This window comes from Mauremys reevesii, linkage group 16 (assembly GCF_016161935.1).
Source record: "Mauremys reevesii isolate NIE-2019 linkage group 16, ASM1616193v1, whole genome shotgun sequence".
Taxonomy (NCBI): domain Eukaryota; kingdom Metazoa; phylum Chordata; order Testudines; family Geoemydidae; genus Mauremys; species Mauremys reevesii.
Genome location: NC_052638.1, coordinates 1,430,994 through 1,455,874, shown reverse-complemented (window position 1 = coordinate 1,455,874; position 24,881 = coordinate 1,430,994). Strand labels below are relative to the sequence as shown.

Below are 24,881 nucleotides of genomic sequence, written 5' to 3'. Positions count from 1 at the left end.
GGTGTTTGTCTAACCTGCTCTTGAAAATCTCCAATGATGGAGATTCCACAACCTCCCCAGGCAATTTATTCCAGTGCTTAACCACCCTGACAGTTAGGAAGTTTTTCATAATGTCCACCCTAAACCTAATTTTGCCTGAATGTGCCTCTTCCTTAGGAGAGGTCTGACTCCCATGAAAAGCAGAGTTCCTATTATTGAATCATCCACAGGATTAGAGATAGAAGACACTTAAAAAGGTCAAGAGATAAGGTGGATGAGGTACAATCTTTTATTAAACTGTAAATGAGAGACAAGCTTTTGAGCTTACACAGAGCTCTTCTTCATGTCTGGGAAACATACTCATGGTCACAGCCAAATACAGGGTGGAACAGATTGTTTATCATAAAGTAGTTAACACATTCTGAAAAGCAGCCCTCGAAGTGACTGTTTTCTCAAAGGTTTATGAGTTTAGAATTTGGTTTGGGAATGAGGTAACAAGGTTGTCCTCCACAGGGGTCCATCCTCTAGCCAGTGCAGGATTGTTCTCCTCTGTACATTTCCTAAAGCTTTGGCCACACTAGTTTGAAGTGCCCCAGGGCTTCTACCAACTTCCATTGGGAGATTATTCCTCAGCCTAACAGCTCACTGTCGGGAAGATTCTATTCAGATATTCAGTCTAGATTTCATCCTTCCTACAGCATCCCATGACTCCTAGTTACACCCCCTAAAAGGACCGGTAGCAAATTTTGCAGACATGCTGTGATAAATGAAGGGGGGGAGGAGGAGAGTAGCTCCCTTTTATGGACACCCAGCCAGCCGTTAGCTATAAAGTCCCTCTTGGTGGCTGTTCTCTGCTTGCTTTACCTGTAAAGGGTTAACAAAGTTCCCCAGGTAAAGGAAAAGGAGTTGGCACCTCACCTAAAGAGCCATGGGAGCACTAGAACTTTTTAAAATGGGAAAAAAACTTCCCTTTGTCTGTGTGTTGTTGTTCTCCGGTAAAGAGCGGAGACACAGAGCAGCAATGCTGTAAGCAGCTTTAAAACCAGGTATAAAAAAACATCAACTCATACCTCAACCCTACTTATCTGAAACCCCAAATATGTAAGTAGATCAGAAATGTTTAGAAAGATGTGATTAGGGTTCTCTCTGTTTGTTTATTTCCTATGGCTAATGGACTCCTCTGTGCTAACCCCAAATGCTTTTGTTTTGCTTGTAACCTTCAAGCTGAACCTCAAGCGAGCTATCTTGATGCTTAATTTTTGTAATTGTTTCTTTTAAGATCTAGCAAAAAGCCTAAGCTCCAAATGTATTTCCTTTCTTTTTATTTTTAACAAATTGTACTTTTTTTAAGAACAGGATTGGATTTTTGTGTCCCTAAGAGGTTTGTGCATACACCTCTACCCCGATATAACGTGACCTGATATAACACGAATTCGGATATAACGCAGTAAAGCAGCACTCTAGGGGGGTGGGGCTGTGCACTCCGGCAGATCAAAGTAAGTTTGCTATAATGCAGTTTCACCTATAACGTGGTAAGATTTTTTGGCTCCCAAGGGCAGCGTTATATCGGGGTAGAGGTGTATGTTGCTTAATTAGCTGGTGGCAACAGCTAATTTCCTTTGTTTTCTTTCTTAGCTCTTCCCCAGACGATGGTGAAAGGGCTTGAGGGTACCCCACAGGGAGAAATTCCCAAGTGCTCCTTCCTGGATTCAAGGATTTGCATTTGGGTGGTGGCAGCGTTTACCAAGCCAAGGACAAAGAAAAGCTGTAACCTTGGGAGTTTAATACAAGCCTGGAGTGGCCAGTATTAATTTTTTAAATCCTTGTGGGCCCCCACCTTCTGCACTCAAAGTGCCAGAGTGGGGATTCAGCCTTGACAAATGCCCCAGCCAGAGGCAGCAGGTTTGGATAATTTTTGGTGGTGCGCAAAACAGGTCCAAGTCCCGCACCCCCACCCCCGCCTAAGGCTCTGGGAGGGAGAGTTTGGACGTGGGAAGGGGTTCAGGCTCTCGGAGGGATTTTGGGTGCTGGGTGCAGGCTCTGGGCTGGGGCAGAGGGTTGGGGTGTAGGAGGGGGTGCAGGCTCTGGGAGGGAGTTTGGGTGCAGTAGTAGTCATGACTGGAGTACAGGTATTGCAGGGTATGTGCTGTTTAGGAAAGACAGAAGTAAAGGCAAAGGTGGTGGAGTAGCACTGTATATCAATGATGAGGTAGACTGTAAAGAAATAAGAAGTGATGGAATGGATACGAGAGAGTCCGTCTGGGCAAAAATCACATTGGGGAAGAAAACTACTAGAGCCTCCCCTTAGATAGTGCTTGGGGTGTGCTGTAGACCACCGGGATCTGATTTGTATATGGATAGAGATATTTTTAATGTTTTTAATGAAGTAAATACTAATGGGAATTGTGTGATCATGGGAGACTTTAACTTCCCAGGTATAGACTGGAGGACAAGTGCTAGTAATAATAATAGGGCTCAGATTTTCCTAGATGCGATAGCTGATGGATTCCTTCACCAAGCAGTTGCTGAACCAACAAGAGGGGATGCCTTTTTAGATTTGATTTTGGTGAGTAGTGAGGACCTCATACAAGAAATGGTTGTAGGGGACAACCTTGGTTTGAGTGATCATGAGCTAATTCAGTTTAAACTAAATGGAAGGATAAACAAAAATAGATCTGTGACTAGAGTTTTTTATTTCAAAAGGGCTAACTTTAAAGAATTAAGGAAATTAGTTATGGAAGTGGATTGCACTGAAGAACTTGGGGATCTGAAGGTGGAGGAAACCTGGAATTACTTCAAGTCAAAGTTACAGAAACTATCAGAAGCCTGCATCCCAAGAAAGGGGGGGCAATTCATAGGCAGGAATTGTAGACCAAACTGGATGAGCAAGCATCTCAGAGAGGTGATTAAGAAAAAGCAGAAAGCCTACAAGAAATGAAAGATGTGAGTGATCAGCAAGGAAAGCTACTTTACTGAGGTCAGAACATGTGAGAAAGGCCAAAAGCCATGTAGAGTTGGACCTTGCAAAGGGAATTAAAACCAATAGTAAAAGGTTCTATAGCCATATAAATAAGAAGAAAACAAAGAAAGAAGAAGTGGGACCACTAAACACTGAGGATGGAGTGGAGATTAAGGATAATCTAGGCATGGCCCAATAGCTAAACAAATACGGGGTGGGGATAGCTCAGTGGTTTGAGCATTGGCCTGCTAAACCCAGGATTGTGAGTTCAATCCTTGAGGAGGCCCCTTAGGGATCTGGGGCAAAAATCAGTACTTGGTCCTGCTAGTGAAGGCAGGGGGCTGGACTTGATGACCTTTCAAGGTCCCTTCCAGTTCTAGGAGATTGGTATATCTCCAATTATTAAATTAAAATACTTTGCCTCAGTCTTTAATGAGGAGCTTAGGGATAATGGTAGGATGACAAATGGAAATGAGGATATGGAGGTAGAAGCCAAACTCCAACAGCGTAATGGGACGAAATCAGGGGGCCCACATAATCTTCATCCAAGAATATTAAAGGAACTGGCACATGAAATTGCAAGCCTATTTGCAAGAAGTTTTAATGAATCTGTAAACTCAGGGGTTGTACCGTATGACTGGAGAATTGCTAACATAGTTCCTATCTTTAAGAAAGGGGGGGAAAAGTGATCCGGGCAACTACAGGCCTGTCAGTTTGACATCTGTAGTATGCAAGGTCTTGGGAAAAAAATTGAAGGAAAAAGTAGTCAAGGACATTGAGGTCAGTGGTAATTGGGACAAAATACAACATGGTTTTACAAAAGGTAGCTCGTGCCAAACCAACCTGATCTTCTTCTTTGAGAAGGTAACAGATTTTTTAGACAAAGGAAATGCAGTGGATCTAATTTACCTCAATTTCAGTAAGGCATTTGATATGGTTCCACATGGGGAATTATTAGCTAAATTGGAAAAGATGGGGATCAATATGAAAATTGAAAGGTGGATAAGGAACTGGTTAACAGGTCGTACTGAAAGGTGAATTGTCAGGCTTGAGGGAGGTTACTAGTGGAGTTCCTCAGGGATCGGTTTTGGGATCAATCTTATTTAAATCTTTTTGTTACTGACCTTGGCACAAAAAGTGGGAATGTGCTAATAAAGTTTGCGGATGACACGAAGCTGGAAGGTATTGCCAATACAGAGAAGGACCGGGTTATCCTACAGGAAGATCTGGATGACCTTGTAAACTGGAGTAATAGTAATAGGATGAAATTTAATAATGAAAAGTGCAAGGTCATGCATTTAGGGATTAATAACAAGAACTATTGTTATAAGCTGGGGAGGCATCAGTTGGAAGTAACAGAGGAGGAGAAGGACCTCGGAGTATTGGTTGATCACAGGATGACTATGAGCCACTAGTGTGATATGGCTGTGAAAAAAGCTAATGCGGTCTTGGGATGCATCAGGCGAGGTATTTCCAGCAGAGATAATGAGGTGTTAGTACTGTTATACAAGGCAATGGTGAGACCTCATCTGGAATACTGTGTGCAATTCTGGTCTCCCATGTTTAAGAAGGATGAATTCAAACTGGAACAGGTTCAGAGATGGGCTAACTAGGATGATCCAAGGAATGGAAAACCTGTCATATGGAAGGAGACTCAAAGAGCTTGGCTTGTTTAGCCTAACCAAAAGAAGGCTGAGGGGAGACATGATTGCTCTCTATAAATATATCAGAGGAATAAATACCAGGGAGGGAGAGGAATTATTTAAACTCAGTACCAATGTGGACACAAGAACAAATGGATATAAACTGGCTATCAGGCAGTTTAGACTTGAAATTAGACGAAGGTTTCTAACCATCAGAGGAGTGAAGTTCTGGAAGAGTCTTCCAAGGGGAGTAGTGGGGGCAAAAAACATATCTGGCTTCAAAAGACTAAGGCCTGGTCTACACTACGACTTGAGTTCGAATTTAGCAGCATTAACTCGATTTAAGCCTGGACTCGTCCACACGACGAAGCCCTTTTTTTTTTTTTCTTTTTTTTTTTTTTAACTTAAAGGGCTCTTTAAATCAATTTCTTTACTCCACCTCCGACGAGGGGATTAGCGCTGAAATCGTCCTTGCCGGGTCGAATTTGAGATAGTGTGGATGCAATTCGACGGTATTGGCCTCCGGGAGATATCTCAGAGTGCTCCATTGTGGCCGCTCTGGACAGCACTCTCAACTCAGATGCACTGGCCAGGTAGACAGGAAAAGGCCCCAAACTTTTGAATTTCATTTCCTATTTGGCCAGCGTGTTTGCAGAGCTCATCAGCATGATGTGCACATTGCCCGGCCCATATTTTGTGAGAAGTCTATGACCATGTCCCTCTCATCACATGCTGCCATCGCCTCCTTGCCTGGTTTTGCACGAAACAATTGTCTGCCATCTCTCTGACGGAGGGAGGTGTGACTGACGACATGGCTTACAGGGAATTAAAATCAACAAAAGGGGTGGCTTTGCATCAAGGAGAAACACAAACAACTGTCACACAGAATGGCCCCCTGAACTGAATTGAACTCAAAACCATGGGTTTAGCAGGCCGTTGATTTCACAAAACAAATCGGGTCAATTTCTTGTTTTGATCCATCTATCTTTTACATCTTGGGCTGGAGCAGACAATGCAGTACGACTGCAAGCCATCGTCATCTCCTGGGAGCTAGGCAGAAGATGAGAATGACCTAGCTGAGTCACTCCCATGTCTGCCCAGGCCCCCCGACCGACCTCACCGAGGTCGACTAAAAAAGCACCCAGGAATATGACGACGATGGCTACCAATCATAATGCACCATCTGCTGCCAAAAGGCAATGAGCTGCTGCTGTGTAGCAATGCAGTCCCACATCTGCCAGCACCCAGGAGACATACGGTGACGGTGAACTGAGCGGGCTTCATGCTTGCCGTGGTATGGCATCTGCTCAGGTAACCCAGGAAAAAAGGCGCAAAACGATTGTCTCCCGTTGCTTTCATGGAGCGAGGGAGGGAGGGAGAAGGGGCCCAGAACCACACGCGACACTGTTTTTGCCCCATCAGGCATTGGGATCTCAACCCAGAATCCCAATGGGCAGCGGCGACTGCGGGAACTGTGGGATAGCTACTCACAGCTACCCACAGTGCAACGCTCTGGAAATTGACACTAGTCTCAGTACTGTGGACTCAGTCCACCAACTTAATGCACTTAGAGCATTTTGTGTGGGGACACACACAATCGACTGCATAAAAATGATTTCTAAAAAAACGACTTCTATAAATTCGACCTAATTTCGTAGTGTAGACATATCCTTAAGCTTGATAACTTTATGGAGGGGATGGTATAATGGGATAGCCTAATTTTGGCAATTAATTCATCTTTGACTACTAGTAGTAAATATGCCCAATGACCTATGATGGGATGTTAGCTGGGGTGGGATCTGAGTTACTACAGAGAATTCCTTCCTGGGTGTCTGGCTGGTGAGTCCTGCCCACATGCTCAGGGGTTAGCTGATTGCCATATTTGGGGTCGGGAAGGAATTTTCCTCCAGGGCAGATTGACAGGAGCCCTAGGGTTTTTTTGCTTTCCTCCGCAGCATGGGGCATGGGTCATTTGCTGGAAGGTTCTCTGTACCTTGAAGTCTTTAAACCATGATTTGACGACATCAATGCTCAGACACAGGTTTGATACAGGAGTGGGTGGGTGAGATTCGGTGGCAATGCAGTGCAGGAGGTCAGAGAAGATGATCATAATGGTCCCTTCTGACCTTAAAGTCTATGATTCTATGCAGGCTCTGGGCTGGGACAGGCGTGCAGGAAAGGGTTCGGTCTCTGGGAGGGAGTTTGGGTGTGGGGTGCGGGCTCTGGGATGGGGCAGGGGGTTGTGGGGCAGGAGGGGGTTGGGAGTTGGTGCTTATCTTGGGCGGTGCCAGCTTCCAAAAGCAACCTGCACATCTCTCTGGCAGCAGCTCGGGGGCAAGGCATGGAGACATGCTGCACCCCCCACCCCCTCCCGGGCCACAGGGACGTGCCGGCCGCTTCCTGGAGCAGCGCACAGCGGGTGGGCAGGAAGCCACCTTAGGCTGTGTCTACACTGCCACTTTCAGCACTAAAACTTTAGTCGTTCAGGGGTTTGAAAAAAAAGCTACTGTCACTCATTCAGGGTACTTATTTTTTATCGCTGGGAGAGCTCTCCCCTGGCGATAAAGCATGACTACACATCACAGTGTTGCTGCGGCCACACACTAACGTGAGCAGTCCCGCTGTGCTGCCAGTGGTGGCAGGGGCCTCCGGGCCCTTTTAAATCACCCGGAGGCAGCAGGAGAGGTTGGGAGGCATGCGGGGGCAGCAGGTGGGAGCGGCAGGCAGGACCGAGGGAGACCCAGCCCCGAACATTGCTGGAGCCGGGCCCCTGGGCCCTGAATATTCATGGAGCCTGGGCCCATACAACTCGCCACTCCTGGCCCCAACCTTTAGTTGGTTCCTTAGCCAAGCTGGGGGAATGGATGCAGTTAGCTCTTGTAGATTTTCTTTGTATGTCAATGCAATATGGTGTTCTCATCTTGTTACCTGGATTTGCAAGGAGGTACAATCAAAGTCAAAGATTGATCAATATTCTGCTAGTCTCTCTGATTCTTCTTGTACAGCAGATTTACTTTCATTATGGGAAACGTCCCCCACCCGAGGAAGGGGTCTCCTGGGTCCAAAAGACCATATACTAAAACTGCACCTTAAAACTACCAATGTCTGGACAAAGATGGTGAATACTCAGGTAACAGATGCTACATAACTATAACCAGAGAAAAATATCACCCAAAGGAGAACAGATTAGGCCTGGTTTTGTTTGTAAGTTGTTAATGACATAACAGAGTGACAAGTCCAGCTTCTCTTCCCCCAGTCTCTTGTGGGAAACACAAAGGTCCTCTGGGGTTCAAAGTCTGGCAGTTACTAAAATGTCATAAGCTGTTCTTTGTCCTGGGTGGAAACCCAAAGCTGTGGGCTACAAAGCTGGCTCTGTCAGCATCGATTCAGACATCAAAAGTACTTGTCTAAGCCCATAGCTGTCAGGAACAAGGAGGTGGTTTGGAGACAAGGGGAACACAGCAAAAAAGTTACAGCAAGTTTGTCTCGGACGCCTTTGGAATAAAACCATAAAAGAGGCTCTTGGTCCCTGTGTATGACCTGAGAGCAAAAGAGCAGCTTTGAAACATGGACAGCTCACTCAATTCCTTAGGCTTTGAGATCCATCGACACCAGGCATGTTTCTTTACAGCCAAACTGAGTCCAAGAGGTCACACTATCAACTGATACTACCAAGAAAAACACCTATTCAAAAAACAAAACCCTTCCTCCACCTGCGGCCCAACTACGTTGTCCAACCCTTCCCCTTTTCTGAGTTTGAGGCACAAACCAGATCAACTAAATCTTGGAAACTACTGTCCTCTTCTAAGATCTAATGCACAAGAAGAGTATTTTGCATGTGCTTTGCCAGCATTATGCTGTTCAACCCCCCAGGCGGCAAGTAGTTTTGTCTTCCTTTTCCAGATGCGGAAATGGACGCACAGAAGAGCTGAAGTTATGCCATCACATCATTATGCCTGCTGCAAGGTTCTTACACTTTCCTCTCAAACATCTGGTACTGTTGTAGGGATAAGATCCTCAGCCAGATGGACCCTGATCTGATTCAGTCTGGATCAGACTTAGCCAAGTGACACAAAAAATCCACAGCAAACAGAAAAGAACTCAGATTTCCTGACTATTCATCTTGTGCTTTAGCTGGTGTGTTGCTGTGGTCCTTAATTTGGTATAAATACCTCCATAGCCATAGGAAGAGATTCCTTCTCTACTGCACTGAAGATGCTTTTCAAAAACTTTCCCCCTACAATATTCCAGTGCTGACTGAAGACAAGGCACCAGCAGCAAATAAAAATATCCCACCAGAAAGCAACTGAGAGGGGAGAGATGAGGAGTAGAGTCCATCATCAAGTTCACTGTGCATGGTCATGGTGATGGAAGTCCTCAAAATACCCAATACAGGTTGGAAAGATCCAGCTGACAATTCTGAAGATGCTTTGAGATTCCCTCCTTGAGGGTCACACACACAGATGAGATCTTTCATTTTCCTTACACTGGCTTTGCTGATCTGGCAAACTGTTTGCACAAATGTATGATTTCTGGGTGATATTATGAAGGGTTACTAGGAAAAGTAAGAAAAAATTGAGGGGAGTCAAGGCGGCGCCAACTCATATAGCCAGGTGAAGGGCTATGGCCACTAGGTGTGAACACTGCCTCCCATGGGTACTGCTAGGCAAAATTATCTGGCTCCAGTGTACAAACACCTAAGTGGAATATACGGCTGCATCTACTCGCAGAAGTGCCAGCGAACCCTATGCATAATGTATAGGAGCATAACTGATGCCTGCATTTAATGGTGTCAGCTTTGGTCAACAGTTATCAATCACTATTAGCTAAAATCAGACCCGACCCGACCCTCCAGGGAAATGTCCTTATTTGTCTATATAAGTTTCAGAAAGGTTATCGAAGCTTGCCAGGAGACCCTTTCAGAAGCTTTATGCATCTCCTCAGAGGTATCATACTTTTACTTACTGGGTTCCAAAATCAATAGCTGCTTTTGAAATGGGAAAAAGTCAATATAAACTGCACAAGTCTGAGGTATCCTCTGACCTCTAAGAGCAATAACATTGCAAGGACAGACACAGCACTGAACTGTGCTGCTGACATGTCATAATGCCAAGATCAGCGGGTTAAGCATCAGCTGCAGCAAAGCTGCTAGTCATTTTTTCATTTTAAAGAGCAAAACCAATATCAAAGGCATTCATCCCTGGAACCTACTTGGGGGGTTGGCTTCATTCCCAAGATGGCTTTATTCTCTTTCAGAAATCGTGGGTCCAAAAAGACTTCTGGTCTCTTACTATCTAGGCCAAATTTCTGGAAGTGCTATAGAAAAAGAGCTCCCAGCTTTGGGGATGCTATGGGGGGCAATGGGGATAAGTGACAGTCATTGAACAGCTCTTATAGAGCAGGCTCCAAAGGAAATACTATCTAGCTTCGCTCTGCAGGAAGGATGGGAGCTGCGGATCCCAAAAAGAATGAGGATCAGGGCGTTCCAAGTGGGGAGATCCTTAGGGCTCTGTGAGGAATGTAGAGGCGAACCCCAGGAAACACAAATAACAAGGAAGCAACTAGAATAGGCTCTTCCAGATCCCCTTCGCCAGGTTAGAGAATCTGGAATTAAAACGGACACAAGACAGACCAATCTTCTCCCATCCAGACAAGGCAGCCTTAGACACCCTGATGGTCCTCAGAGCTTACCCTACTCAAAGCTTGGCCAAGCAGACTCAGGACTTCCATTCCAGGTTCATGACCCTGCTTTTAGCAGCACTGCACTCAATGTCACGGTGAGGAGCACAGTATAAATATCTAGATGGGTGTCTCCTTCCCCTACTTCCCACTGCCCCCAAGCAGACTTATTTCAAGGTATTCACATGGACCGTTGTGATCATCTAGTCTGACTTCCTGTATAGCACAGGCCATAGAACTTCCTCCACAATAATTCCTAGAGCAGATCTTTTAGCAAAACATTCACTCCTGATTGAAAAATGGTCAATGATGGAGAATCGACCACAGCCCTTGGTAAATTGTTCCAATTATTTCAATGGTTAATTACCCTTATTTCCAGTAAACAGCAGACCTCCATATATCAGAGCTGGATGTAGCTCTCTCCATACCTCTCTTTGAGGTAATAACTAGAGGAAAATGCAGGGCATTCCAAACTCCTGCCAGTCCAGAAGGAAGCCACGGGGTTTGGTTTCCAGAGGGTGATCCCTTGCCTGGCTATGCACTGGGCTTCTACTAAATTGCTCACAGTCCCATGAAGTAGGTTTAATAATTAAATGGTCCACTTTTGCAGGAAGCCCTTGTAAAGCCCTGGATCCTACAACCCTTTCTGTATAAAGCAACGGGAATTGGAGATTTTTGGACACAAAGAACAATTCCGCTAGCACTTACTTGCCCCATCATTCACTGATTCTGCAAAAGCTTTTCAGAAAAAAAAAAAAAACAATCTGCATGAAGATCAGCAATACACATCAGCCTTGTGCGCCTCATCTACAGCATCAGCAACTGAAGAAAAGACATCAAAGCACTGATCCCCGTTTCTGAATCGCACCAAAGGACACTGTCCTTCTCTTCTATTCATCCCTGCACAACACCTTGGGAATGACACACTGCATCCAAGACCCTCACCAACATCTCCAGCAAGAATTCTGAAGGCTCTCTCAACTTCTCGCTACTAACAGCCTGGATTTCCAGAAGCCTGACTGGTAATGCAAGAAGAGGGTTAACCATGTGTTCTATCCTAAGCCTATCCTGACAGGTTTAGGTGATGCATCTGTCCGAGCTACACTGTGAGTGACCATAGAGTTGGAGGGCATCTGGCTGAGCTATACTGGGGATGGGAAAAACACTCTAAATCCTGAAAGTCACTGCAGTAAATCCTTGCTTTAAAAAAAAGAAGTTTCATTTTATAGCTCATGCTTGGCATTTCCCAACTCTTCCCTATACTTGCTGGTAGGAGATCGGGGCTCAGCATGATGTACTGACAGACTAAGGCTACATCTACACTTGCGGCGGTGCACAGAGGACCAGCTAGATTGGGTATAAACAGAAGTGTAGGTGATGAGACACGACTTAGGCGACTCAAGTGCTCCACACACCCAGCTATACCTTTGTCATAACTATAAAGGGAAGGAAACAGCCCTCCTGTGTACAATACTATAAAATCCCTCCTGGCCAGAGACACCAAAATCCTTTTACCCATAAAGGGTTAAGAAGCTCAGGTAACCTGACTGACACCTGACCCAAAGGACCAATAAGGGGACAAGATACTTTCAAACCTTGGGGGGGGGGAAGGCTTTTGTTTGTGTGCTTTTTGTTTTGCGGTTGTTCGCTCTTGGGACTAAGAGGGACCAGACATCAATCCATGCTCTCCAAATCTTTCTGAACCAGTCTCTCATATTTCAAACTTATAAGTAACAGCCAGGCAAGGGTGTTAGTTTTATCTTTGTTTTCTCAACTTGTAAATGTTCCTTTTTGCTAAGAGGATTTACCTCTGTTTGCTGTAACTTTGAACCGAAGGCTAGAGGGGGTTCCTCTGGGCTCTATGAATCTGATTACCCTGTTAAGTTATTTTCCACCCTGATTTTACAGAGATGATTCTTTCTTTAATTAAAAGCCTTCTTTTTAAGAACCTGATTGATTTTTCCTTGCTTTAAGATCCAAGGGGATTGGATCTGGACTCACCAGGAATTGGTGGGGGAATGGAGGAGGGATGGTTAAATTCTCCTTGTGTTAAGATCCAAGGGGTTGGATCGGTGTTCACCAGGAACTTGGTGAAGAAGTCTCTCAACACTATCCAGGGAAGGGAATTAGTATTTGGGAGTGGTGGCAGCAAAACCAAATCTAAGCTGATAATTCAGTTTAGGGGTTCACATGCAGATCCTCATATCTGTACTCTAAAGTCCAGAGTGGGGAAGGAACCTTGACAACCTTGCAGCACTCTCTGCAGGCCAAGCAGAACCTCTCATGCCTATACTGCTATCTTTAGCAGTATTGCCCCCCACTACCAGAACCTTTCACTGCGGCGAGGAAAGGCTCTGGCAGGGGGAGGTGGTGAGAAAGGCTCCAGCAGCCAGGAGGGAAGATTCCATGCTGCCAGCGCCTTTCCTTGCCACAGTGAAAGGCTCTAGTAGTGGGGAGCTTCCGGAGCCTTTCCCCGCTGCCAGACACAGCATGTAGCTACATGTATAGTTCTGTACTCTACATGCTGCCATAAGTGTAAGAATAGCCCAACAGAACCGAGAGGCAGAATTCCATCCTATGGACTGTGGCAGGAAAGCAGACATACCCTTGGGCTCATTTTTCACTCAGCCACCTAGCCTGGGAGGCAGAAGGGATACCACCCTACCCCAGGGGTCCTGGCTGCTGTGGAAAGAGCAGGAGTGAAACTACAGTTACTGGGAGAGAAGGCAGAGCTGAGCAGGGATGTGGAATACTGCATGGTGGTAACTAAAGAACCCCTCAGGGAGCAGGGAAGGTGCTTTGTAGGGGGCAGCTCTTGGCAGCACGCTAAGAGCTCTCACAGGTCAGATCCACTGTTCTGTAGTTCCCCATCTCGGTAAGGGTCATAGATTCATAGAATATCAGGGTTAGAAGGGACGTCAGGAGGTACCTAGTCCAACCCCCTGCTCAAAGCAGGACCAACCCCAACTAAATCATCCCAGCTAGGGCTTTGTCAAGCCTGACCTTAAAAACATCTAAGGAAGGAGATTCCACCACCTCCCTAGGTAACCCATTCCAGTTCTTCACCACCCTACTAGTGAAAAAGTTTCTCCTAATATCCAACCTAAACCTCCCCCACTGCAACTTGAGACCATTACTCCTTGTTCTGACATCTGCCACCACTGAGAACAGTCTAGATCCATCCCTTTTGGATCCCCCTTTCAGGTAGTTGAAAGCAGCTATCAAATCCCCCCTCATTCTTCTCTTCTGCAGACTAAACAATCCCAGTTCCCTCAGCCTCTCCGCATAAGTCATATGCTCCAGCCCCCTAACATTTTTGTTGCCCTCCGCTGGACTCTTTCCAATTTTTCCACATCCTTCTTGTAGTGTGGGGCCTAAAACTGGACACAGTACTCCAAATGAAGCCTCACCAATGCCGAATAGAGGGGAATGATCACGTCCCTTGATCTGCTGGCAATGCCCCTACTTATACAGGCCAAAATGCCATTAGCCTTCTTGGCAACAAGGGCATACTGTCTACTCATATCCAGATTCTCGTCCACTGTAACCCCTAGGTCCTTTTCTGCAGAACTGCTTCCTAGCCATTTGGTCCCTAGTCTAACAGTTAATGGGATTCTTCCATCCTAAGTGCAGGACTCTGCACTTGTCCTTAGGTAATAAAAAGGTAATAATTGGAGATATACCAATTTCCTAGAACTGGAAGGGACCTCGAAAGGTCATTGAGTCCAGCCCCCTGCCTTCACTAGCAGGACCAATTTTTGCCCCAGATCCCTAAGTGGCCCCCTCAAGGATTGAACTTGATTGGTCCTTGTTGAACCTCATCAGGTTTCTTTTGCCCCAGTCCTCTAATTTGTCTAGGTCCCTCTGTATCCTATCCCTAACCTCCAGCGTATCTACCACTCGGCCCAGTTTAGTGACATCTGCAAACTTGCTGAGAGTGCAGTCCACACCATCCTCCAGATCATTAATGATGATATTGAACAAAACCGGCCCCAGGACCGACGCTTGAGGCACTCCACTTGATACCGGCTGCCAACTAGACATGGAGCCGTTGATCACTACCCATTGAGCCTGACGATCTAGCCAGCTTTCTATCCACCTTATAGTCCATTCATCCAGCCCATACTACTTTAACTTGCTGGCAAGAATACTGTGGGAGACCGTATCAAAAGTTTTGCTAAAGTCAAGGAATAACACATCCACTGCTTTCCCCTTATCCACAGAGCCAGTTATCGCCTCATAGAAGGCAATTAGGTTAGTCAGGCATGACTTGCCCTTGGTGAATCCATGCTGACTGTTCCTGATCGCTTTCTTCTCCTCTAAGTGCTTCAGAATTGATTCCTTGAGGACCTGCTCCATGATTTTTCCAGGGACTGAGGTCAGGCTGACTGGCCTGCAGTTCCCCGGATCCTCCTCCTTCCCTTTTTTAAAGATGGGCACTACATTAGCCTTTTTCCAGTCATACAAGACCTCCCCCATTCACCATGAGTTTTCAAAGATAATGGCCAATGGCTCTGCAACTCCTTTAGCACCCTCGGATGCAACGCATCCAGACCCATGGACTTGTGCTCGTCCAGTTTTTCTAACTAGTCCCGAACCACTTCTTTCTCCACAGATGGCTGGTCACCTTCTCCCCACACTGTGCTGCCCAGTGCAGCAGTCTGGGAGCTGATCTTGTTTGTGAAGACAGAGGCAAAAAAAGCATTGAGTACATTAGCTTCTTCCACATCCTCTGTCACTAGGTTGCCTCCCTCATTCAGTAAGGGGTCCACACTTTCCTTGACTTTCTTCTTGTTGCTAACATACCTGAGGAACCCCTTCTTGTTACTCTTAACATCTCTTGCTAGCTGCAACTCCAAGTGTGATTTGGCCTTCCTGATTTCACTCCTGCATGACTGAGCAATACTTTTATACTCCTCCCTGGTTATTTGTCCAATCTTCCACTTCTTGTAAGCTTCTTTTTTGTGTTTAACATCAGCAAGGATTTCACTGTTAAGCCAACCTGGTCGCTTGCCATATTTACTATTCTTTCTACACATCGGGATGGTTTGTTCCTGCAACCTCAATAAGGATTCTTTAAAATACAGCCAGCTCTCCTGGACTCCTTTCTGAAGTCCAGGGTTCGTATTCTGCTGCTCTCCTTTCTTCCTTGTGTCAGGATCCTGAACTCGACCATCTCATGGTCACTGCCTCCCAGGTTCCCATCCACTTTTGCTTCCCCTGCTAATTCTTCTGTTTGTGAGCAGCAGGTCAAGAAGAGCTCTGCCCCTAGTTGGTTCCTCCAGCACTTGGACCAGGAAATTGTCCCCTACACTTTCCAAAAACTTCCTGGATTGTCTGTGCACCGCTGTATTGCTCTCCCAGCATTGGGCTTAATGTTGCAGTTCTGCAGACACAACTCCCAGCCTCAGTCTCTAGCCTGCACATAAGGGGCCTGCAGCATCAGGCTCGATGTGTGGTTTTATCAGAACAGGCAAACCCTTAATGGTTCAGCTCCTCAGACCCACTATCCCCCAGGCTTTGCTTTCCCTACCTCAAGTCATGGCCAAACCTGACCTCCTTCACCCTCCAAAAGAACCCTCGCCCATCTCTAGGACCCCAGTCAAGAGTAACTGCCCCAGAATGATCCTTGCTCTATTTCCTTAAGGTGGACTGAAAAGCTGTTAAGCCATGAGCTACCCAATCAGTGACTAAATTCATGTGTACAACTGAAAGTTACAAAGGCATTTATAAACAGTACTGATTGGAAATCAGCCTCTTTTACTTACCAAGTTCTAAGTTCAGTGTTTTAAATTTCACCTGACACAGGTGACAATCCTAAACTCAGCAATTATTTTAAAGTTAAGTTCACAGATCTATTTGGTCACTGATCAGAACTTCTAGGCAGTTTTTAAAAAGCTTTGTATTTCACCTTTAAAAGATAAATGCCTCTGTCTGACCCTTCTTCCTCCCTGAATCCCTACATTTAATAATAATATATATAATATAATAATAATTGGAGCTATACCAATCTCCTAGAACTGGAAGGGACCTTGAAAGGTCATTGAGTCCAGCCCCCTGCCTTCACTAGCAGGACCAAGTACTGATTTTTCCCCCAGATCCCTAAGTGGCCCCCGCAAGGATTGAACTCACAACCCTGGGTTTAGCAGGCCAATGCTCAAACCACTGAGCTATCCCTCCCCGCTAAGATACTGGCCCCACTGAAAGGTGCAACCCCAGCTCTGCACACAGAGCCAGCAGTCCTCCTTGATGCAAAGAACTGACTGCATCCAGCCATATGTCATATAGTCCGGGGGATAGTGAGGTCTAGGTGCTGACACTGGCTTGCTGGGTGACCTTGAACCATGTCAGTTAACCTCTGCCTCAGTTTCCACATCTATAAAAACGTTCCTTTAGAAAGTGCTTTGACATAATTAGATGGACAGTTCTGTAGAAACGCTAAGCATTTTTTCCTTTTGCATTTGCAAAACCTCCTGTCCAAAAGGGCTTTAAACACACCAGGGAGCCTTCTGTTACCCGTGCTTCTACTATACATCCACACGTGATATTTTAATAAACTCAGCTTAAAGGGACAGTGTAAAAAAGCAGACTCCATATGACTGGTTTTCCTGACACTGGGGGCAAAGAATCTGCACCAGCAGGTGTTTTTCGCAGCTATTTAATTAACAGGACAGCTCTTTTGGTGAAAGAGCCAGTAGGGTCAGCTTGTCCACTGCCCTAGACCATTGGCTCTCAACCTTTGTGGGCTCAGGACCCAGTTGTAAATGTTTATGGACTGTCCCGACCCAGTAAATAGTCTGAGGGTGAAGGCCTTGGAGTGGTTTCGGTCAGATCCTGCCTCCCGGAGGGACTGGATCCTGCCCGGCACTCACCCCACAGTGGCAGCTCCTGTGCTGTGGACTTGGCTCTCCACTCTGGGCATTGCAACCTCAGGGGTTGCAGTGCTAATGTTTGGCCCCACCCTCAACTGGACCGAATTTGTGAATGAAGTTGTGACCTGGCTCATGGAGTTGCAGGGCCACTCACTCAACTTTGGCCTACCCGGACTGCCATCATCACAACAGCTGGGCCAAACCTGAGTGGCTCTGGGAACCCAGAGGTTGCAGTGCCTGGAGCAGGGAGGTGAGCCCAACCAGCCCTGTGGGAACGGCACACAACCCTTTGAAACATTCCAGAGACCCAATTTTGGGTCCCGACCCACAGGCTGAGAAACCCTGCCCTAGACAGTACAGTGGACATTCTAGCAGGGGGCTTAAAAACAGCGGTAAGCTTTAATGATCAGCCCAGTAGCCACAGCAAAGCACTTTCAGAAACATCCTGAATTAATCAGCAAATGTGCAGCTCAGAAACATTTAAGGAAGATTGTAGAGCCCCTCCTTAACTGATGATCTTGAGTCAGTTCTGCTCCACATGTGAGCCATCTTCTGTTGTCAACTAAGTGATTCGTCAAATATTTTCTCAGATAAGAAACCACTATCCCCATTTCCACCCAGCCAAGGGCTGTGGTAAAACTCCAGCTCCAATGGGCCTCATGTCCAGAGCTCTGTGGTCTTGCATTCCTGGCAGAGCAGTGCCAGTGAAGGTTCCAGCATCCCTGCTGCTGCAGCTGAGCAGTCAGAAAGTAAAGGCACGCATTGGGCAAGCTCCCTACACCGGCATCCCTACAAGGAGTGGATTAGATCTGAGCTTTGGGGAAAAAATAAATGCACCTCCTCACTGTGTGTCCAGATGAAAGTGGCTTTGATTCCAAACTTGCGAGGAGAAGTCTTGGGACAAAGTCAGTCTTAGGGAAGTTTTTCCAAAGTTCTCTGATGGAGCCATCTGCCAGGGAGGATGCGAGTCCCTCAGGGTAAGGGTGGGAAGAGAACTACTCAAGGGGCAATACAAATGGATTCTAATTGCATTAGAAACGCTTCCACAAAGACAACAGCAAGCCCCTCCGCAAAGTTAGGAAGAGGAACCAACTGCAGAGAGCTCATTGCTTAAATCTGGCCCTTGTGTTTCAAACAGAGACCCAGACACTCATCACAAGGGCAGCCTTGGGCAGCACTGAGTACTTGGTCCCACCTGTTCTGGGATTCCTCTGGATCCAGCAGGCACCACTCCTTGCTGAAGGTACGACTGCTGCTGTTTATAACCTTGCATGGAGCCACCTGGTGCATGGAATGAAGTGGGGTAGCTGCCCACTGCAATGACTGGGGACCTGCAGGAAATTCATGTGTTTTTTCTATGTGGCTTGTCTCGTGTGGGTGCGCTTTCATGGGCAGCTGGATGTGGTTGTCCATGTTGTCCGTGGGGGAGCTAAAGGGGCCAGTTGTTTCAATAGCCCACACACAAGCACTATTTAAAGCAAATGCATGACTGGGGACAGGACGAGGAGTGGTGGCGGTGGTGGGGAGCCTGGAGAAGTTAAGGAGGCTGGATGGCTGAAACTCAAAAGGATAGAGCCACGGGTCTAGAAAGCTGGTCTCCAAAGGCCAGGCCAGTCAACCCAGATCGCGTCTCTAGTTGCATGGATATCACCTCTACTGATGGTACTTATACAGCCCCTATCATCATAGTCTGTGAGCACCTCACAATCTCTCAGTACAGTTACCCTCCCATCCTTGTAAGGTAGGGAAGTGCCCTGCCCACTGGACAATGCTTCCTCTCTGTAATTAATGTCTTCTGAAATGAGCTCTCAGATTAGCTCCCCGTTTCTGATTGTTATCAGAACTGGCTTCTCTCTGGCCTCCTCCCAACCGCTTGGATTCTGGCCCGTGACACATTGCAGTGATAGCATGGATTCATGGCCAGCTCCATTCACACTAGGTCAGTTTTACTGCGATTCTGGATGAGCACCCGCTCCCTTCCAGCTGGAAATTGGTTTCTGTACCCAGTGCTCAGCAGTAATCGACAGAAAGGCCAGGAGCCACAGAAGTTGCGGCAGCCAACCAGAACACAAGCCTCCTGATAGGGGCTTTTATCTGTAATTAGACTGGCACCAGAGAACTGCTGCTTATTAATGCAGCTGCATGCCTTGCATCATGAGGCAAGTTCATAAAGCAGAGTGCTTCAAAAGGGCTTCTATCCACCCAGGTGCTGCGAGACGATGCTGAACTTTCATTGAGAGGTAAACGGGCTTTGCAAATTGCTCCCACAGTCCACTATTTACAGCTCTCTGGGTGACAATCGCCCGCTGCTCCGTGCCTATTGCACACAAAAGGGACATGAACTGCTGACAATAAGCGGCAGAGACAGTGTCAGAACAGGGGAATAGGTGCCAAGGAGAAATGGAAATCAGCCATCGAAGAACGATCATGAATAATTCCAAGACTGAGATGCTTCAGCTCTGAATAGTAATAGGTAAACTTAATTTAGAAAACAGAGTAGGCCACAAACTTGGTCCTTTATTTGGCATTTTTAATATTCTGAACCCACTAAGAAGCTTCTCTAAGCTAGCAAGGGTGAGCCAACAGCAGACTTAGTCTAATTAGATTAATTAATCTAATATAGGAAAAGGTGGTTTCTCCTGGGCCTGGAATCATGGAATATCCTACATGACACAATGGGCTGGACATAGAGGTGCCTTTCCCACCCCATCCCCTAGGAAGCTTGGGGTGGTTCTGTATTAAACACCTTGTGTTGCAGATTAGACGTGTTTTCTCTGTATCTGTATAAGAATAAAAATAAATGGTTTCTAGGCAATAAGAGGTTCAAGAAAAGACCATTGAGATCTGTACCTCAAAGCTATCCAGGCTTAAATCTTGATCTAAATTCTATAGTTTTCAAAAAAGGAACCATTCCTGAAATGCAGCCTCAGCCCACTTAGAAAACAGCATAACAGACACTTGCCAGTTATCTCCCTGGGAGAAAAATCCAGTGTTTGGTTTTCAGGCCCTTTCTATAAGCTACCATTGTGTACAAACAGCATCATATTCCTTTAAAGAAAAGAACACCCCCACTTCCCCAACCTAGCACTGTTCAGAGGGGTGTTCACAGGGGTGGGTCTCAAGCCATGGTCCATGGAATCTTTACTGGCAGCCTGCAGTATGGGATGCTGTGAGATGCAAGTAGCTGGGCGATTGGGGTGTCAATTACTCTGATGCCAGAATGGCTGGAGCTTCAGGCTGGTTATTCACCACAAGCTATGGATGGCATTGCTCTGCTGGTCTATCTCGAGCCACCCCAAGCTTTGGGGACTTGCTGACACAGGGCTTGCTTTAAACAATATAAAATAAATTAACCTTGGTGGTTTGCAGGATTACACCAAATCCCCAGATTTGATTTATTCTAGAAAGAAGTGACAGTTTAACTAGTAACTGAACTCATTTCTCCGACAGACCCCTTAGAGATAAGCCCACTGCTAAAGAGTGGGAGGCTGCCAGAAAAGCAACTCCTGCAGGAAAAAGATGCCTTACATTAATGTAGGGCATTCAGGATGTAATATTAAAAAGCTGTAGCTTGAATGAGTGGATATTGATGTTTAAAGCCCTGAGCTCAGTATTTGAGCCCCTTGCTAAATTTTACTCCCCAGGGCATGTCACTCCTTTTGACAGGCAGGAATAAAATAATCCGTCCCCAATCCCTCCTCCCCAAAATTATCACCACCATAGTGAGGAAGGGCAGTGAGAATTCTCACATCCATTTTGCAAGATCTAGCTATTGTGGTAATGGGCCCCCTCCATATGCCCAAGACAGATTTAGGGACAGATCTCATGCCTGGAGAAGCTCACAACACCCTTGTCTCCCTCACAGTGCTGTCCTGCCGTTCAGCAAGAGGCTCTTTCCTGAGGACAAGAGAGAAAAATTAAGGCTAAGATTGTCAAAGGAGAATAAATTCATCTAATTCTGCTAGGCTCCTTTGACAATCCCTGCTTTAAAGGCATTAATGCTTAAGCACTCTTCCACCCATGGAATACTGGTGTCCTTAAGAAAACCTACAAGGTACATTTGCCTATTAATCAAAGTCCTCCTTTAAACTATACGCTTATCATACTCACCTATATGCACAAGAGACTTGAATCAGCAATAGCAACTGCAGATCCACATCCCACAGATTTCAGAAAAATTCAGTAATAGTTTCTTGCTGAGCAAACCTCTTATACCTCTAATTAGACTGTATCCTGAATAAGAGGCGTTTGTGTGATGTGAAGGGAGGAAAGAGTCCTTTGGTAACTGAGAGGGAACATGTCTCTGCAATGCTTCATTTGGCTGAGAAGCTGCTTTATCCAAGTAGCAGTGTAGGTTTTTAAACTGGCAACCTGCAGTGTCACTGATTAGTCTCTTTTCATTTAAGAGCACAACTGCATCTGAACTTCTATTTCTCATATGTGTGGGTAAGAAATAAGAACATATGCAAAGGTTCAAGTCTTAAAACAGTCCTGGAGAGAAGCAATGGAACCTAGCACTTAGAGTAGAGTACTGGGAGCCAGGGCACCTAGGTTCTCTTTGTGACTCTGCAACAGACGCTTTTGGGAAAGTCCCCTGCCCACCCTCCAGAAGGTATACAGTATCTCCATTTTATACACAGGGAAACTGAGGCACCACAATTGGGAGGCTTACCTCATTACCATATGAAAAGCACTTGGAGATTCTCCAACAGAAGGTGCTATCTTCAGAAAATACAAGGTATCAATTATTTCAACAGTACTAATTCCACTGAGAAATAGGTCCAAGTTATGTGACTGGCTCACTGTCTTTCCATATCACTCAATCACCCATAATTAAAAGCAATGTCATTGGGAGCAGTTTATCTATGCTTCCCTCTTCTTTCTTGGATAACATTGGGGTGTTATTGCTTGGGTTTGGCTCCCCCTGGTGGAGAATTCAATTCCATACGTTTTAATTTTTCATGAGATCAGGGATCAGCATTTTGCCTTTATTACGTAGAGTGACGATTCTATTCTGTTGCCAACATCATTATCTTTACCAGGCCATAATGCAGCCAGGCATTATGCAAGCTTCACCAACCCAGCACAGCCAATGCTCCTCAATGCTAACTTCGGGCATTGCTAACATGTTTCTCACTGTGGCATTTAAAATAAGAGGCATCACCGTTGTCCCACTATGACCGAATGCCCTGCACTTCCTGACACATCATCCTGCAAGGTGGCTGAATTCCATGGGGTAGAGGCTGGCAAGCCATTTGCCAGTATCCCTCATTGAGGGAAGGCCTAAGCAAAGTAGCGAGTTTACCCTTGTGCTCTGAAGATGGCCAGCGACTAAGCTCCACAGAAGGATGTTCCATCACTGTCCACTGAGAAACCTGCCCCACTACTGTCATCATCATCATCACATTAATAATTTAAATAAATGGCATAGACAGTACACTTATAAAGTTTACGGACGATACCCAGCTGGGGGGGCTGCAGATAGGATTAAAATTCAAAATGATCTGGACAAACTGGAGAAATGGTCTGAAGTAAACAGGATGAAATTCAATACAGACAAATGCAAAGTGCTCCACTTAGGAAGGAACAATCAGTTGCACACATACAAAATGGGAAGTGACTGCCTAGGAAGGAGTACTGTGGAAAGGGATCTGGGGGTTGTAGTGGATCACAAGCTAAATGTGTGTCGTCAGTGTCACACTGTTCCAAAAAAAAAAAAAAAAAAAAGGCAAACATCCTTCCGAGCTGTATTAGCAGGAGTGTTGTAAGCAAGACACAAGAAGTACTTCTTCTGCTCTACTCTGCGCTGATTAGGCCTCAACTGGAGTATTGTGTTCAGTTCTGGGCACCACATTTCAGGAAAGATGTGAACAAACTGGAGAGAGTCCAGAGAAGAGCAAGAAAAAATGATTAAAGGTCTAGAAGACATGTTCTGTGAGGGAAGATTGAAAAGAATGGGCTTATTTAGTCTGGAGAAGAGAAGACTGAGGAGGGACAAGATAACAGTTTTCAAGTACAAGGAAGAAAGTGAAAAACTGTTCTTGTTAACCTCTGAGGACAGGTCAAGAAGCAATGGGCTTAAATTGCAGCACCAGGCCAGTTTAGGTTGAACATTAGGAAAAACTTCCTAATTATCAGGGTAGTTAAGCACTGGAATAAACTGACGAGGGAGGTTGTGGAATCTCCATTATTGGAAAAAGCAGCAAAGAGTCTCCATTATTGGAGATTTTTTTAAGTGCGGGTTAGACAATCCCTTGCCAGGGATGGTCTAGATAATACTTAGTGCTGCCATGAGTGCAGGTGATTGGACTAGAAGATCTTTCGAGGCCCCTTCCAGTTCTATGATTCTATGAGCTTTGTCTTAAGCTCCCTCAACTGCAGCCTACATGTTGATCCCAGCACTCTCACAGGGATGTGAAAGGAGACACAGTCCAAGAGATAGTCAGGCCTTTGCTCATGGAAGGCTTTGAAGAGAACCAGCTCCTCAAAGCACACCCAGTGTCAAACAACTCATTAGTCCAGCCCTATGTCTGTCAGTTTTATAAGGGAGTTGGCTAACAGCAAGGTGCTACTATCCCTGTGTCTTGTCTTTAACAAGACTTCATGGGTCACCCAGAGCTACAGTGAACTGCAGTACAATTTGCATTACAAGAGTTGTCCATGGTCAGTTACGGAACTAGAACCGCACACTGAGAACAGAAGGAGCATCTAGCTCTGCTCTGCACCACCAACATTTTAGCAGGAAGACAGATGTTCTAGACACTCATTTTCCAAAGGCAACATACAATAACTTGGACATACCAGCTAAAGGCAAACTCACCTGACCTCTTCACCTGCAAAATCAAACACTTTGGTGATTGTCACTTTTGCCATCTCTTTTGGCTTCTCTGGCTCTTTTGCTTCTTCCTGGAGTTTGCTCGAACTCTTCTCCTCTGTAGTCTGAGAAACACAGCAATGACAAATCAAAGAACCTGAAACCTGCAGAGACACCACCTAATTATGTCAAGTGGCCTATGGACCGCCCCATCAGTGCGAGGCACTGGATTTACAGCTCAGATCCTGGCTCCAGTGGTCACTATCCAAAGCAAGTCACCCACAATAATGGCAAAGGAGATTAGTGGCTCAGCTGGCAGATTTAAATTTGCCACTTGGATTCTAACCCTCATTGCAGGGCCAAGATTGGAACCTCAGACTCTTCTGCACATCCAGCAGAAAAGCCCGAGGAATCCAAGGGCTGCCCTTTAAGGGACCAAATGCAAAAACTAGCATCAGTATAAAGTTCAGAAATTAGGTAAACATCTGGAAATCCCAAATTAAGCTTTCTACTACCAAATTACACTCACCTGTCCCATAACCTTTCAACAACTAAAAGCAATGTACTACAGTTTGCTTTTAAACAGGGAAAACAAAGAGAAAATACATCTATACAAAATGGTTACATTCCTGTTGCAGTAGAGCTCTTGAGAATTTTCTGATGACTGATTTCTCATCCTTATATTAACACTAGTGTTTGCATTTAATTGCCTTAGTTAATTATTATACTTTGTTTTAAGGAAAAGTCTTCAGATTTTTAGCTACCAGGAACTGGGTTAGCTTCTGGTCAGGCAGTGTCCCCAGTCAGAAACAACTGCTATTTACAATGGTGCACACAAATGACAACTGCAAACTTTTCAAGCATGCCTGTAACACTTCTGTTTTCTATCCATTTAAAAACAGATATGACTTTAAGAAATCCAAAACCAAGATTTC

General features: G+C 45.6%; 1 protein-coding gene across 2 annotated transcripts in view; it reads right to left on the bottom strand.

Moving 5' to 3' along the window:
* CFDP1 (craniofacial development protein 1) overlaps window positions 1-24,881 on the bottom strand; it is a 146,390-nt gene that overhangs the window by 115,396 nt on the left and 6,113 nt on the right. For both annotated transcript variants that reach the window (XM_039503789.1, XM_039503788.1), the window contains exon 4: window positions 23,953-24,071. In XM_039503789.1, the coding sequence (XP_039359723.1) occupies window positions 23,953-24,071 (119 nt within the window). The remainder of the gene's footprint in view (window positions 1-23,952; window positions 24,072-24,881) is intronic.